Below are 15824 nucleotides of genomic sequence, written 5' to 3'. Positions count from 1 at the left end.
AAAGCAACCGTTCACTTGCAGGATGCTGTGCAATTACTGGCGATGCAACAAAGCTTTTCCAGACAACTCAAGCCCAAAAGACTAATTCACACTGATGCCTGAGGTGATGTTTCCAATCTCAACCAGGGGACCCAGTACTTTTACCGCTACTGGTCACGGACCAAATGAACAACATAGACAAGAATTACAGAGTGAGGTCGAGTAAGTAAAAGTACAAAGACCACGCTGTGAAAACACTCAACTACAAGTCCTGCATTGAAAACCTTACTCAAGTAAAAGTATGCAAGGAGTAGCAACATATCAAAGTACTCAACGCAGAAAAATACTCCCCCGCAGTGTTTCATACATGATGTTTTTAACTAATTTTAACTGCTTCAGAGACTGTTCGGTAGTTTAATCGACAGCCATGCATCCTATTTCATCAGATGGTTGCAGAATCATTGTCCTGTGAAAACCACGTGTCTGTCTTTGTGATGATTCATTTTCCAGCTAATCCAAGAGGGGTTTTTTTTTTATTTGACTGAAGACGTAGGGGAATTTTCTCAGCCTAAAAAGGGAACTTAATTTTTCAATTTATCAGTAACATTCAAAATAATCACATTCGGAGATAGGTGGTTTTCACTGGACAGGAAGAGTATGAAAAATTGTAATTTGAAAAGTAACCAGTAACCAAAGCTGTCAGGCAAATGTCAACCAAAGTATATGGCAAAGTGAATTTTTGACTGGATGATGGCGCGAGATAAAAAGTTTACAGACCTGGAACACCTGTGGCAAATTTCACAGCAATCCATCTGATAGTTGCCAAGACATTTCACCCCAGACCAAATGTCAACTTGCTGGATGAAAAGTTAGTAGGAAATAATCCTCTTGATACCGTAGATGTCAGAGCAAAACGTCACCCGTCCAACAGTTTTTAGGTTTAATAGGTGCTTCAGTCTGGTGGTGGACTGACCGACCAACAAACATTTCAACTCCACTATCATGGATAAAAATGTCAATTACACAGAACCTTTATTTCTAAAGTTGCAGGAATGTCAAAGTATTTTACAAAATGTGTCCTCATATCAGTCTCTTACATTAGCCGACCAAATGGTTCATTATTGTATTTCACAACAAAGACGGCTGCCAACATGATGGCTGCGTTATTAGTCACACAAATCCAACCTTCTGGGGGCTGGTTTGGGTTCCACAGTAACATGAGCGCATATGGGCGACCACCACCAGTCCACAGTTCAACCACAGCAGTTCTTTTTGCTCTTGGGGGCTGTGCTGGGCTGCGTCAGGCTGGCTCTCTGTAACTGCAGCGCCTGTGGTGCAGCGCACTTGACTCCATCCCAGCCCTCTTGCAGCTCCACCTCTCCACTCAGCAGACCCTGGTAGACCCGCCGAGTGAGCAGCTCGAAGGCGTCGCTCACGTTCTGGCCTGTCTTGGCGGAGACCTCCACATAGGGCATCCCCAGCTGTCCGGCCAGTTTCTCGGCCTCTTCCCTACTCACCACCCTCTCCCCGTGAGCGTCCCGGTCGCTCTTTTGGCCCACCAGGACAAACACAACCTTATGGGGCTGCACCCGCTCACATACCTCAGTATGCCACTCCTTAATATGGTCAAAGGAGGCTTGGTTGGTCATGTCGAATACCAGCAGGCCTCCGACCGAGTTGCGGTAGTAAGAACGGGTCACTGACCTGAGGAAAGAAGAGAGACACACGGGGAATAGTTGAAGACAGCAGGAAGAGGTTTGACTGTCAATGCATGAAAACCCTCCAACCCCCCACCCCCCCCACTGGGCAGTGCAGAGTTCAGACTTTGCTACCAACTTACTTCCTGTTCCAGTGAGCAAATAATCAGCTGATTCTCCACATTGTTTGGGTTGAGCTTTTTTTTTTCTTTTTTAGATAAGCTGATTGACAAAGAGTGTTTCTTGGTCAGAAATTGATAACCACTGTGTTTGTCTCACCCTAATCATGAAACTGTCAAGAGGCACGCTCCCCCCACGAGTCACTGAATGATTAAACCAAAGGGAAGCGTGAGTGAGGGTCCTCCCAGCAGCCAGTTGGTAAAAACTTGCTTCTTGATTAGAACACCTCTGCAGGAAAACAAACCTGATTTGGCTGCGCTTTTAGCTGACTCGTGGGATTAGCTGGCAACAGATACCATGCAGAGAGGAGGAAAACACAAACAGGCACAGTTTGCAATTTTCTACGGTTCATTCAACTGGAGAACTGAAATAATGAATTTAGAGACAGAATGAAGCATGTTGCTCCTTTTTTTTTTTTTCATTAAATATGCTGAGCAGGAGGAATAATGCCTTTTCAAAGATCTGTCTTTTCCACCATAAACATTACACATACTGCATCTCTGTGCACACAGCGCGCAGATCCAGTGAGGGTGGATACACAGTCTTAGCTGAAAGCAAACACTGATAAACAGCTCCAGTGTGAATGGAATAACCAGTTGTAGTTTATTTGGATGATATATTTGCATGCATGCAAGTCATTTCTGTAACATTCATCATAAGAACGGTGTTGTTTTACACTCTTACACAAAGAGACACTGAACAACGCGAGTAGGCCTGGGGCATGTAAAGAAGCTATGTTTAATATATCAAGACACCCAATGGTGCAAAGAAAAATGCAATAATAATGCGAGAATGTGAACTTGGAGAGGTGTTCAGCTATGGCTGGCACCAATGTATCAAACACCTCATTCCTACTTGTCCCAAGCTGCTCTGAAGCTCACCTGAACCTCTCCTGTCCAGCTGTGTCCCAGAACTGCAGCTTGACACGGACCCCCGGCTCCACCTCCAGGAAGTAAACATAGAAGTCTACACCGACCGTCTGGTTGATGGACTCCATGAACAAGTCTTCAGTGTAGCGCTTCAGCAAAGAGGACTTGCCCACTGTGGAGTCCCCCAGCATGATGATCCTGAACTGGTACTGCCACAACGTCAGGTCCATTGTTGCCCAGTGTGGGAGAAGAGGAGGACGAGTGAAGCGAGCTTGAGGGGATCCAGAGGTTGTGGGAAAGAGAGAAAAAGTAAGACTGCAGGAATTCTAAAAGGGGTTGTAAGCAAGGTTAGGAATGACTGAGGAGGAATGTACTGAACAGCATTGGTACCATGGGGGTTAGAGAAAGAAAGAGAGGAAACCTGTAAGAGACTAGCAATCCCACGCCAGCTTCCTCCCAACTGCTTCTTTATCTTTGATATTCCAAATGTTGAGAAACAGCAGCAGCCACTCCTCAGAAATGTCACAATCTGCAGCGCCGTCTGTGTTCACAGTCATCCCAAACTCCTATTTCCACTGATGGCTGCGGTGCGAGTCTCTCAGTCGCATTCCCATGGTGGTTCATCAAATCCTCTAAAGCAGGTATGCAGCGTGATCTATCCCACAAAGCAGATCCCAGTACAGCTGCAGCTCTCGTCTGAGTGACCGACCTTAAGTGCTACTGTAAGCATGTGTATGAGAGCGCTGTGCAGGGGTGTGGACTTGAAAGTTTGCCTGTTAGCACTTGACAAAAGGTGGGGCAGGAGCACAGGAACAGGGGGAGGGCTGTTGAGGGGAAGGCGGGCCAGATGTGGGAGAACAGGGAGGGAGCATGGATCACAAGAAGCAGTATTTGCATTCAACACCATATCAAGGCAAACCGTGCTGTTTCCTGTTGTCACCAGCTCTTAACTGCACGTCATCATGAGCAATCATTGTGTGAGCGTGCAGCAATTCTTATCACTTGAACAGCGGCACCTAAAAGAGGAAGTTGATAACAGTACAGCTTCACATTCGATGGGAAACACTGGAACAGGCTCAGGCATGTCATTCATTTATTGACAAGAAGTTTTACGGAGGTTAGACTTACATTGAATATTTTAGTGATGACTACATGTCTGCTGAGTTCAATTTGTCTCATTGAGCAAAGGTTTTCCTCATGCATGGCTGTGTTGTTCAGCTCCACCATTAACTCAAAGATGCATTTACAGCAATAATACACTTAACCACCATGTCAGAGTTCCTGTACACTGTAATACTGCAGTACCCAGCCCAAGCTGAACATGCAACGACTCTCGGCTCCACCGGAGTAAAGGCCCGATTGTCAAGAGGAATAAAAATATATTTATTCAGAGTAAACACACATATCACATCACACATGCATCTGAATTTCATAAATATAAAAATATGCCATTTTTTCATACACTTGGGTCACAAACATAAATGAAACGTCAGCACTGATTTTAGCATCACTCAGTTTGACGAGACTACAAACGAAAAAGCATATTGGAAGCTTGCTCATCATCTCCAGCTGACAGCTACCGATGTCTCCAGATCAAATCCAGGTTTTTGTTTCGGTTTTTAAAGACATCATTTTTCCTATGCCAAGCTTTCTTTTTCAGTTAACACTGCTTACTTCAAATTGTCCTGATTGTCAGATGATTGTGCGTCAGCATGACGCATCCTTTCAGGGAAAATCTGGGTCAGATATCGTAGTAAAAAGGCAATGGAGTTCAAAAAAAAAAAAATGGAGTGTTTGCTGACCAGGCAAAAGGTCTCACAATAAAGAATATATATATAGATAAGGCCTAAAAATACAACACCCCAAAGTGCAAAAGTCTTCCCATTACAACTTTGATGCAGATTTTAAACCCATTGTCCTGGTGACATTAACTAAACAACAGAAAACTGAATATATACCCTACAGCCATAAAAGCTCCATTTTATGGTCCAGATGAATCTTGCATATGGATTTGCATGCACACTCCATGTAATACAGTGCAAGATCATTGAAAAACAGAAAAGCACCAACTTTACACTTTAGTGTAGTACCCCTGAATGAGCGTTTTGATATTCAAGTTGGTATTAAACCTAAAAGGAGAAATACATTAATACATAAAATGAAATAGTAAGAGACAATAAACAGCTCGTTCAATGCATCACTGATATGGTATACAGGCAAAAAGTTGCAAACAATTGTACAAAGTTATGTTTCTTGTAAGTGTTTTCAATCGTTGGACTGAATCGATTTGCACGACAGCTGCAGCAACAACAAACCTGATTGCACAGACTCTGACTCTTACCCTAAACCCTTTGTCTCTGCTGCTTCCTGCAATCACAAGTTTCTATACTGCAAAATACTGTATAGTATCCATCTCTTCACAAACAACTCAAAGTGGCGAGACACTGCACACACTGCACACTCACAGGCTGATGTCTTCTCATTCACGTCCCACCATATTATATTTCTTTGTCCTTTCAACAAAAGTTTTCTGCACAGGTATTCCACAACGTCCTTCTCTTACAATTCCCCCACAAATGCTTTGGTTCCTGCAGCAACTCTAGAGCCCCACAGAGTTAACTGCAGGGCATCCCTTCACCTTTACACAATCTCAAAGGGCAGAATATATTTACAGCATAAACTGTAACTGTACCAATCAGAGTAGAAAAACAGTTTCCTAAAAATTTTGGCTTTGCAGCGTTAGTTAAGGGCAGACCAGGTTTTTTCTAGGCCTCGCATTTACCTGCATGAGACACACAAACACAACAAGTACATGTGCTTTAGTCTCAGGACATAGAGGGGAACTTCAGCTCGCAGATGTCTGCTTCAGGGGAGCTGCTGCCGCTGCTGCCGCTGTAAGTGTCCCTGTAAAGGAGGAGGAGGAGGAGGAGGAGAAGGAGGACATAAAATGAGTATTACAGCTGTAACGCCTGCCAGGGATTGCAGGTGCAATGATGACATATTGTCACTGTAAACAGTAGCTGTAATACCCACAGGTCTTTGATGTAATTACATCGCATAAGAATATAAGGGTGTAGATTATGACACAGAATAAAAATATGGCTGTAAATTTCCATTCAAGTCCAAGCATGATATGCACTTTATACACAACGGTAAACATTAATTAGGTTGATCCGTGTACTTCATGTCCTAGTCATAGCTAAGCTGGATCTTCGATTTTAACCCATCAGTAGTCCATTAAAAAACTGAATATAAAAAATATATTTGAAGGCTTTAAATGTGATTTGATGCCACTTCAAAAAGACTCACTTGTCACTGAATTCAGAGAATACTTCTGCCAGTGCAGAGATGGATATAAAGCACTAAAATAACACTTCAATTCACTGTTAAACTGATCGCAAAACAGTAGAAAAACCAAAATGGGATGTCAATAAAGCACCATGCACCAAACACCAACTTTGACCAAATGACAGCTGCTGCGTCGGAGCTTACCGTGGAGAGAGCCGACAGCCCTTGTTCAGGTAGCTCTGCAGTTTTCCTGCTGCAGCCAGCAGGAGACCGAAGTACGGAGGAGAAGGTTTGATGGGTCTCGAGGTGAACTCTGGATGGTACTGCACTCCAACAAAGTAACAATGATCTGGACCAACAAAGACGGGTCGATTAGCACGGTTACCCTGACCTCCATCACATTAGGCTCCATATACCGCAGCCAGCATTTGTATGTGACAAAGAAGCAGGCGGAGCATTGAAGAAACAGAGATCTCAAGAGTACATTCCAAGGATTAGCCAGGTGTTCCACAGCATGTTATTCATCATCACCGAGCAGCACGCAGACTCTTGTTGTCATGACAGTTTCCACTCACCTTCCAATTCAATGACCTCCATTCTCTCTCCTTCCACATCCTGGCCGACAAAATGAAGACCCTTTTTTTCAAAGTGGTGCTTCAACTCAGGGTTCACCTATAATGAGCACAGATTCGATGACGGGGGAAAGGTTTTTCGAAAAATAAGGTTTCAAGGTTATCTTACACTTCAACACTAGATGTGGAGGCAAAGATGAAAAACAGAAAGATTAAAAACGTGTGCAGGCAGAAAGGTTTGCACACACGCTGACAAAAAGCTTTAAAAGCTTGTTTTTGTCTCTACCTCAAATCTGTGTCGGTGCCTCTCGTCCACGTAGTCCGTGTTTCCGTAAAGTTGTCCTGGAACCATGAAATATCGGTCATTAGAAACAACAGAGCTGTAAAAGATCAAAAAGCAAACAGTCTGCCATTAAAGAGCCCCTTCAATGAAAATTAAGTTCCTAATGTGTCCATATGGTGTTTTTTAGATGCTATGAGACTCATCATGAGAGGAGGAGCATCTCTGCCTTGAAGTACAGTGGACCATTACCACAGCTTCACACAGCCAGGCTTTCATACATCATATACCTAAAGAACCAATCCCAGCAATCTGTGGGGTGGTGCAGCAGTGGAATGAGGGGGATCAGAGGAGAAGCCAGGTGTAGCTGTGTTTGCTATTTTGCAAGCCAAGTTTCACCATTTTCAAAATGATGGCAGGCTGTTTTCGGGTTTCAGAGTTGCAGAAGAAGAACTGTGATCCTTTGCCACAAAACTTCTATTAAAGCCTGACGCTGTTAAATCCATCCTACATATGCAGCAAGTACGAGCCAACACGTTGATCAGTCTATTTCTCATGTTTTTATCTGTTGACTATGTCGAAACAACCTCAGTCCGCCAAGTTACGTGATGATTCATGTCAAATGCTGACAGGATATTTTATATAGCTTGAGGTTGATGACAAAGAAAGTTACAGCAAACGTTACTCAAACAGTTAAGCGGCTGAATTAGATGACAGAACTTCACATGACTTTGGGGTTGTCCTGCTAAAGGGCATCCTCATAAGCTGCTAGTATAGCGTTAGCAAGATAAGGCTAGGTAATTCCAGTCCATATGGCACGTGAGAGTTTTTGCTTCAGGGCTTCCTGATAGAAAGAGCCGATTGTCTGTTTTGGTGAGCAGAGTTGACGCCGAGCAAGTACGCTCAGAGGAGACAGAGGCGGGACTGTTTGCATATTCATAGATCTGTGCATACTAAACTTAACTGCCCTTCACTTATGCTCCGCAAACAAAACTTCTAAATATGTCATTTTGATGAACACAGATGAGTTTTTAGGGGTTTAATCAATGCCAGGAGAGGAACTTTAATTTAAGGAGGATACATACTCAGCACACTGGAGTTGGATTTGAAAATGGTCCGCCTCTTCCCCAACCTCATCGTTCCACCCATCTGCCCTGGGTTGTGCTCCGGCATGTCAATCACCTGTCAAGATCAAATAGGACGCTGAAACCATTCTGGTGAAGCTCCTGCTGATATGATGTGATATGAGCACGGCAGAAAAAGATAACTTACCACGGGGTGTTTGGATTCTGGATTAAATTCTGTGGAGTTGGCATCTGAAAAAGATAAGCGGAACTGATCTAAGCTCAAATCAACCGCCCAACGTGCTGAAGGTTTTTCATCATTTAATTAGAAACCATAGGAATCAAATTTCCCTGAGCAGTGTCCCCAGCTGCACCGAGCCATTACTCACCTTCCCACTGGAGAACATTGCGGGCGAACTCGCACACTGCCAGCTGCATGCCCAAACACACCCCTGCACAAAACAAGACCAGCAGGATTCTTGCATAATGAGAGCTTTTGTAAGGATTCATAAATAAATAAAGACCGGACAGGATCCCCAATGCAAGTGACTGCACAGGTATTCATGCCCTTCAGGTACACACTTAGGAGAGTCGCCTGCGGCAGCAATTTGAGCTATGGACGGAGAGGGTCTGTGACAACTTTATACAGCTGATCACAGCATTTTTTTTTTTATGATTTATCTTTGCATAATTGCACAAACTATGTTCAGTTGCATGTAGATTGTTACTAAACAGCAATTTTAAAGTCCTGCCCCACTTTCTCATCTCAATTCTGGACTCGACATGTCTATGAAATACATTATTAACACTGTTGTTCGCTCTGTAGCTTTGGCTTTGTAGTCCAGGTTGATGTTCTGTAGGGAAGTACATTTTATCCCGGGTAACAGTTCTCTGGCAGAGCAGACTGGCTTTTCCTTCAGGATTTCTCTGTTTTTTGATGAGTTCATTTTGCCCTTGACAAACCTTCCAGGGCTTGTTGCATAGAAGCATCTCACACACAGAGCTTGATCCTGCCATACAGGTAATGGGCACTAAAGCTAAAATGCAACTTCTAAACACGCCGGGCTGCACCGGCGATGATTTCAGTGTATTGAAGTGAAGCAGTGGAATACTTATGCAACCAATTATATTTTGTTTAATATCTGTTCTTATTAATTCATGTTTTCACTTCTTGTTAACAGTCTTGTAAAAACAATAAAACATCACAGCAAATAAATTCTATGACATTGTTGTTACTGATTTAGTTGTTTTGTCTTAAAAGAATTATTACCTTATATTTATCAGGGGTCAACACGCAGGAAGGAACAACATGTTTTGTGTCTAGACTTCATCGGCTCTGCTTTAGGCGTTAAATCTTAGAATAGGATATAATAAAGGAGACAGAGGAGTTTCGTATCTCTCACCCAGGAATGGCTTATTCTGTTTCCTGGCCCAGTTAATAGCGAGCATCTTGCCTTCTGTCCCTCTCACACCAAACCCTCCTGGTACCAACACACCTCTGTAGGCAGGAAGAAAGAAATAACAGCCTCAGATCAGCTTGTGTATTAGTCACCATTATTTTTTTTGAGACAAAGATTACACAGCGTACACAGAGACACGTGTACATGCACTGATGTATGTGAACTCACGCATTACTGGGAGAATTTGAGTTATTTGAGTCAGTTCTTTGCACAAATGCATTCAGAGAAATTCACCTGTGGCACTACTTACTACTTTATTCTGATCTGAGTATTTAAACCTTCTGTCACTCCATATCTGGAGGTAGTCTGACTAATGCAGAAAAAAAGCAATACTCCAAAACTAATGCACCCTATCTATAAATGAACAAAGCACAGAAATCCACTGACTTCTGAGGCTGCATAATCCACCAGGCATGACAGCACTCTACTGCCATCATGTGGCATAAATAACAGCATTTTACCACAGAGTAAAACTTTATATAGGCAGTTCTACATTTTCAACATCATCCAAGTCTACTGGTGGTTCTCCCAGGTTTTGTCTACTCACTGAGAGCTGCAGAGTTTTTGCCAGGCCTCATGATATTTCACTGGCTCATCTTGCAGAGCGGTAGGTTCCAGGTCCGCAGAGTCGATGTACTGTAATAAAAACAACAAACAGTCAATATGGCCAACAGGCGAACCGCTGCAGAAAAATGTTAGTCATGCCCGTTTTAAAAGTGTTCCACAACAACAGCCAATACATGAACTGCAAAGCTGCAACATTAAATCCACGAATCAATATACAAAACATAACAGTATGAAATATTTCCACACCTTGACCTCTAGTTTGTGATTAATGGCGAGGGCTGAGTGCTCGAGGGCCTTGATAACGGAGGTGTAGGAGTCGGCTAACTTTGTGTATTTCCCTACCAGGGCTATGGAAACACGTTCCAAGAGACGGTCCGATCTGGAAAGAGAGAGAGATCGTTCACAGCGCTGACCCGGCGCATCATTCAATCATAACGTCACAGCTTCTCAATGAACAATTCAAAGTTCAGAGGATTAACTCCCACAGTGCGCCGCAGTGACTGAGCAACGCTCGTCTTTCATAATTGTGTTTGTGTCCATGTCCTTAGAGCCCTTGAGCAAAGTTAGCAGCTAAGACAAGCCTCCCTACCTGTCAGCCATCTCCTTCCACTTTGTGAGCATATTCCTGGGCCTCCTCTCGACAGGCAGGTTCAGACGCTGGCAGAAGTAGCTCACAACACCCTGGTCCTCCAGCAGCAGGGGCACTCTGTAGACCGAGGAGACATCTTGGACACAGATCACCTGGAAACAATTACAAAACATGTCAGCTTCATGTTTTCAATTGATTAAAGGGCTGAGCAACGTTAATATTTTTACATCAAGGTATACTATCTTAGAATTCAATAAAAAAACTATGTACGGACACAAACAGAAGCAATCCTTCATAGTCATCTCTTATGACCCAGTCAGCAGTTATCGTTACTGAGCTGATGTCTTTCTTACACATACTGTGTAACTCTTGCATTGCCAAATATAACAATGCAACACCACTACTGTGGATATACTTCACCTGTGTGGGCTCCACATGACAAAACATGGAGATCTTCTCCTTGACAGCCGTTTCTAGGGGCCTTGAACAGCGGCACATAATCTGACAAAAATCAATGTGTTCATTTTTGTTAATCACAATATACAACAGAGCCAGGGTACAGTCACAAAGATTCATATCTGAACATCATATCTGAGATTTTATGGCAGATTGTATTTGTGTACACCATGAGATGAATATGAAAGCAAGTCTTATTGGTTATAGATTTCTACACGTGACAGTGTACCCTGACTCACCAAATCTGGAGACAAGCCCAGCCCCCTGAGCTCTCGGACACTGCTTTGGGTCGGTTTGGTTTTCTGCTCTCCTGTGGTATTGGGCTGAGGACACAAAGGCAGATGTACCTCAAATTGTGTGTGAAAAACAGGTGGTTCCTACTGTTCCTCCTTTCATTCACTGTAAAATGCAGTTCTGTGACGTCTGGTGAGGAATATGTGATGTGTGTTCACCAGCGAGCCATACCTGCGGTATCAGGCTGACGTGGATGTTGCAGAAGTTCTCCTTCTTCACCTTGAACTGGAACTGTCTGAAGGCCTCGATGAAGGGCATGCTCTCAATGTCCCCCACTGTGCCTCCCAGCTGTTGACACAAAACACCAGCTTAGACCGCAGAGAGACATACATGCACACACACGGTTTCTCAGCATATTATGCAACCCTGAAGCAGCCTTAGAGTACAGACTGCCGTCATGTGTATGGAATCTACAATACTGTCAGAACTGGTTTCGACGTATGGAAGTAATTAAAGAACTGCTGGAGGAAAGGCAAGGCAAGACATGTTTTTTATACAGCTCCTTTCAACGAAAAGACAATTAGAAGTGCTTTACATAAGACAGAGGCATTAAAAAACGAAATGGTAAATGGACTGGACCACTCAAAGCACTGTACAGCAGATGCCACATTCACCCATTCACACCCCAGTGGCACAGCCTGGAGTAATCGGGAGCAATTTGGAGTTCAGTGTCTCACTCAACGACATTCTGACATGCAGACTGGAGGAGCCAGGGATCGAACCACCGACCCTCTGATTACTAGACAACCCTCTGATCCACAGCCGCCACAAAGCCCTATCAAGGCCTGATTTCAAAGAACTGAGGGTTGGAGCAAACCTCAAGTTTTCTGGAAATTTGTTCCAGATATGTCGTGCAGAAAAGCTGAATGCGACTTCTCCACTCCTAGTTTTGGCTCTGGGAACAGTCAGCAAACTGAAGTCCCCGAAGACGGGAGGGTTCGTAACGGAGCAGATGATCACAAATGTGCTTCGGCCCTGAACCATTCAGCGCTTCATAAACCAACTACTGGTTTTAAAATCAATTCTTTGACAAGTAGGAAGCCAGTGTAAAGTGAGTGGAGTAATGTGATCCACTATCCTGGTCTTCGTGAGGACTGCAGCAGCAGTTTTCAGAATCAGTTTCAGAGATCTGGACAGACAGCGTTACAGTAGTCGAGTCTACTGAATACAGAGGCAGAGATAAGTTTGTCTAAATCCTGCCGAGACATGCCCTTTAATTCTTGATCTATTCTTAGTAGGCTGATTTTGTAATTGTCTTAATGTGGATGTTAAAACATTGGTATGAGACCACGGTTTGTGGTCTTTAACAGTAGTGGTGGAGACAGTCATTTGAGTTTTATGACAGGATTATAATGTGCCTTTTTTAAATCAGGATTTAGCCATTTTCAGCTGTAAATACACAATAGATTCATTTTATTTTCTAGCAAAATAAAACCTTCTGTTTTGAACATTTTGCGTCCTGTGGCTGGAAACAGAGCCAAGCTTCCTGAAGGGGATAGTTAAACAGACACTCCTCTACAAATCCATTTTTAAAAATGTGAATTTTTCAGGTTTCAAAATGATGTTTGATGTGCTGCTTACATACCCATATGTGTAAGTTCAGCAATATCGCTTGCTCAGTGGTGCCAATATTACCTATTCCTTCAGCATATCAACACGCTTGGCTTCATTTCTGATTGAAAATCTTCTCCATTTCTCTTCAACGTACTAAATAAAGGCCCTGGTCCCAATCAAGCGTTGCTCAAGGGATTTATTGACATATATGACACGTTTTCAGTGCCCTTTGGCTCTGAATGAAAAATCCAGTTTGGCCATCTCCACAAACTCCCATCTGATGAGAACAGAGACAAGTACTTCAGACCAACTCACCTCTATGACGCAAACTTGAGGCTCCACGCCATCGTCGTCCACTGAGACCCTGGCCTGCTTCATCACCCACTCCTGGATGGCATCTGTGATGTGGGGTACCACTGAAAGCAGAGTTACAGAATAAAACTTATCAATACAGCTCATTGGACATATTTAAGAAGAAAATGCAATGCTTGTCAAATTCTCTGTTCACCAGACACACTGGAAAATACAAGCAAGTGTGTTGCCCTGCCAAGTGTGCTGACACTACTAAGTCAAGGGGAGCGTCCATGTTTTTGAGCAGGTGCACTCACTCACCCTGCACAGTCTTGCCCAGGTAGTCTCCCCTCCTCTCCTTGTTGATGACTGACTGATACATCTTTCCAGTGGTGAGGTTGTTGTCTCTGGTAAGACGGATGTCCAGGAAACGCTCATAGTTCCCCAAGTCCAAATCCACCTCCCCGCCGTCATCGAGAACAAACACTTCACCTGCACAACAGACATTATTCCTTTTATCAGCGGGTGAGTGAAACAGCAGATCCAAAACTGGTAGAAATCCAACAGCTTGCCCATCACAACTGAGGTGATGATGGTCTGTCCACCCATTGGACCACAAGCTGCCAAACCACAACTTGTCAAATATCAACTGCAGGACTCAACCACACAATCAAACAAAACAGCTGATGATCCATCAAACACAATAAAAAACAACCCTGGTGAACTCACCATGCTCATAAGGGGAAAAGGTCCCAGCATCAATATTGATATACGGATCGATTTTGATGGCCGTGACGTGCAGGCCGCAGGACTTGAGGATTGTTCCCACGCTGCTGGCAATGATGCCCTTGCCAATGCCAGATATGACACCGCCAGTAACCAGGATGTACTTCATAGTGACATGTGAAAACTGAACAACAAAAAATAAAAACAGGATAAATAACCTTCCCAGGTGTGTATCCAACTCAACCCGTTCAACCAGATGTGTGATGAAGAGCCGTTGACATACATCCATTGTGAGCTGTGTGTCTGCTCCAATTCTCAAGTGGCCGACTACACAACCACAAAACCACGTTTATACACAGAAGTACTGTGTGTGACATTGTTCCCACTGGATCAAAACTAGTGGTCCGTTTTGTTATTGCTGTGTTTTCAATAACAAACATGACACACACACCTGCATTGGAAGATATTAAAAATAGCTCATTTGGCTTAAATTGCATTAACTTTACTGTGCTTCGGAGGTGGAGGTGACCCATTTGTTTACGTCTGGTTTGAACTTCACCTCATCCATGCAAATCCTGCAAGGTGACAGTGAACATGACACAGCTAAAAGAGTCCCACCCTGTACAGTGTTGAACTGCTCATAGCTTTCAGTCATTGAAGATTGGCGGGAAAACATACAGGAAGAGACTCCTTTGAGCTTTGAGTTATTTCAGTCTGACAGTCGTGCCACCATGATGCCACTCTCCACTGACAGTAATGAAAGGCTGTGTTATTGTACAAAGCTGCTATTTCGGAGCGGTTGGTAAATTTGGCCCGGCTAAGCTACCGTCGCTCAAACTGCTTTGCCACGACATGTTTTGCTAGCTGAACGTAAACTGTCCGTTGTTTCTGAAACGAAATGTTGACAAGTGCAACCCGCGGGACTGACACCGCTGCAGCGGCGGCTAACTAACTAGCTTGACACCTCTTTGGAGACAACGACTAACTCGGCTGCATGTTTGGCTCTTCGCGGGCTCTCTAACGCGCGGTGGATGTATTCAAAACAACACGAACTTACCTAACAGCTACAGAGAAAGACGGTGTCGGTGAGCGGCGTTTAGGGTCAAGTAAATGTGGTGAATTGAGCTAAACTCAACTTCTACACACGAAGCATCAGGCCCGCATTCTTCCTGCGGTACACGCACGTGCTGCACAGGCTGACTGATTCGCTCTTCTTTTCTGTACAGTTTGTCTCCTTCCGTTTCAGTAGCGCGTGAGCAGCTGTGTGCCCTCTGCTCAGTCTGTCAGGCAGTCCCGCGTGTCCCGCCCCCCCTGCGTCCACCAATGAGGTGGACGGATTCATGGTCGGTCACTGTTAAAGGCTCATCGAGGAGCTCGACTCCGGTCAGCAATTTACCCAGAGCTTGTGTTTTCACGCTGTCATGTCACATGTGTGTGAGTGGATGAAGTATTTCAAGGTCAGTGCATGTGGAAGTTATTGTAACACAGTGACCGCTAATAAAAACGATCATCCCTATTGAAAAGTAATCAGTCACTCATGTTGTCCTGTCTATACAGTATTCGTCGTTATTGTGCATTTTTTTTTTTTTTTTTTTTTTTTTTTACGTCTTCGTTATTCGTGCTATTAATGCTGTCTGTAACAACATAATTTCCCCGGTGTTAGATTAATAGATTTATATCGTATCTCTTATCTTTGTAGAGTAAATTGTCTTGGATGTTGAAATATTATATTACAACTCCTGATTCCAAAAACTTGGGACTCTGTGTAAAGTGTAAATAAGTTAGAACGCAATCATTTGCAAACGAGCTTTGTTTACCGACAAGTTTTGCAGATACAGATCTTCACACAGTCATGTGTTCACAAAGTGGTGAACCTCGCTCCATCCTCACTTGTGAACGACTGAACCTTTCCAGGATGCTCCTTTCGTACCCAATCAGATTACTATCACCTGTTACCA

General features: G+C 43.7%; 2 protein-coding genes across 3 annotated transcripts; both read right to left on the bottom strand.

The window, feature by feature from the left end:
* Nucleotides 1-1129: 1129 nt before the first annotated feature.
* On the bottom strand, nt 1130-3225 carry rab42b (RAB42, member RAS oncogene family). Of its 2 annotated transcripts, XM_076737948.1 has the most exons (3): nt 3147-3225; nt 2738-2996; nt 1130-1683 (listed from the first exon to the last, which is right to left on the bottom strand). In XM_076737948.1, exons 2-3 carry the CDS (start codon nt 2953-2955, stop codon nt 1233-1235), a joined length of 669 nt encoding a protein of 222 aa, XP_076594063.1. In that variant the 5' UTR covers nt 2956-2996; nt 3147-3225; the 3' UTR covers nt 1130-1232. The 2 variants fall into 2 exon arrangements, with proteins under 2 accessions (XP_076594063.1, XP_076594064.1); XM_076737949.1 differs by having other exon boundaries at nt 2738-3148.
* A 576-nt stretch (nt 3226-3801) lies between these two features.
* LOC143325023 (CTP synthase 1-like) lies at nt 3802-15120 on the bottom strand. Its single transcript, XM_076737887.1, has 18 exons — nt 14924-15120; nt 13870-14050; nt 13462-13632; nt 13165-13265; nt 11467-11583; nt 11241-11324; nt 10966-11046; nt 10546-10697; nt 10203-10335; nt 9937-10025; nt 9333-9427; nt 8319-8381; nt 8138-8181; nt 7951-8047; nt 6872-6927; nt 6589-6685; nt 6218-6362; nt 3802-5629 (listed from the first exon to the last, which is right to left on the bottom strand). Exons 2-18 carry the CDS (start codon nt 14033-14035, stop codon nt 5551-5553), a joined length of 1770 nt encoding a protein of 589 aa, XP_076594002.1. The 5' UTR covers nt 14036-14050; nt 14924-15120; the 3' UTR covers nt 3802-5550.
* Nucleotides 15121-15824: the final 704 nt, after the last annotated feature.

The sequence above is a fragment of the Chaetodon auriga genome, chromosome 8 (genome assembly GCF_051107435.1).
Source record: "Chaetodon auriga isolate fChaAug3 chromosome 8, fChaAug3.hap1, whole genome shotgun sequence".
In the NCBI taxonomy this organism is placed as follows: domain Eukaryota; kingdom Metazoa; phylum Chordata; class Actinopteri; order Chaetodontiformes; family Chaetodontidae; genus Chaetodon; species Chaetodon auriga.
The sequence above is the reverse complement of the archived record's forward strand: the minus strand, read 5'-3'. Positions and strand labels throughout refer to the sequence as shown.

Coding starts and splice junctions, on each gene's coding strand:
- LOC143325023 (XM_076737887.1), bottom strand. CDS start 14,035: ATGAAGTACATCCTGGTTACTGGCGGTGTCATATCTGGCATTGGCAAG. Junction 13,266..13,461: donor CCTGGGCAAGACTGTGCAGG/GTGAGTGAGTGC, acceptor CTCTGCTTTCAG/TGGTACCCCACATCACAGAT. Junction 9,428..9,936: donor CAAAAACTCTGCAGCTCTCA/GTGAGTAGACAA, acceptor TCCTGCCTACAG/AGGTGTGTTGGTACCAGGAG.
- rab42b (XM_076737948.1), bottom strand. CDS start 2,955: ATGGACCTGACGTTGTGGCAGTACCAGTTCAGGATCATCATGCTGGGG. Junction 1,684..2,737: donor GCTGGACAGGAGAGGTTCAG/GTGAGCTTCAGA, acceptor TTCTTTCCTCAG/GTCAGTGACCCGTTCTTACT.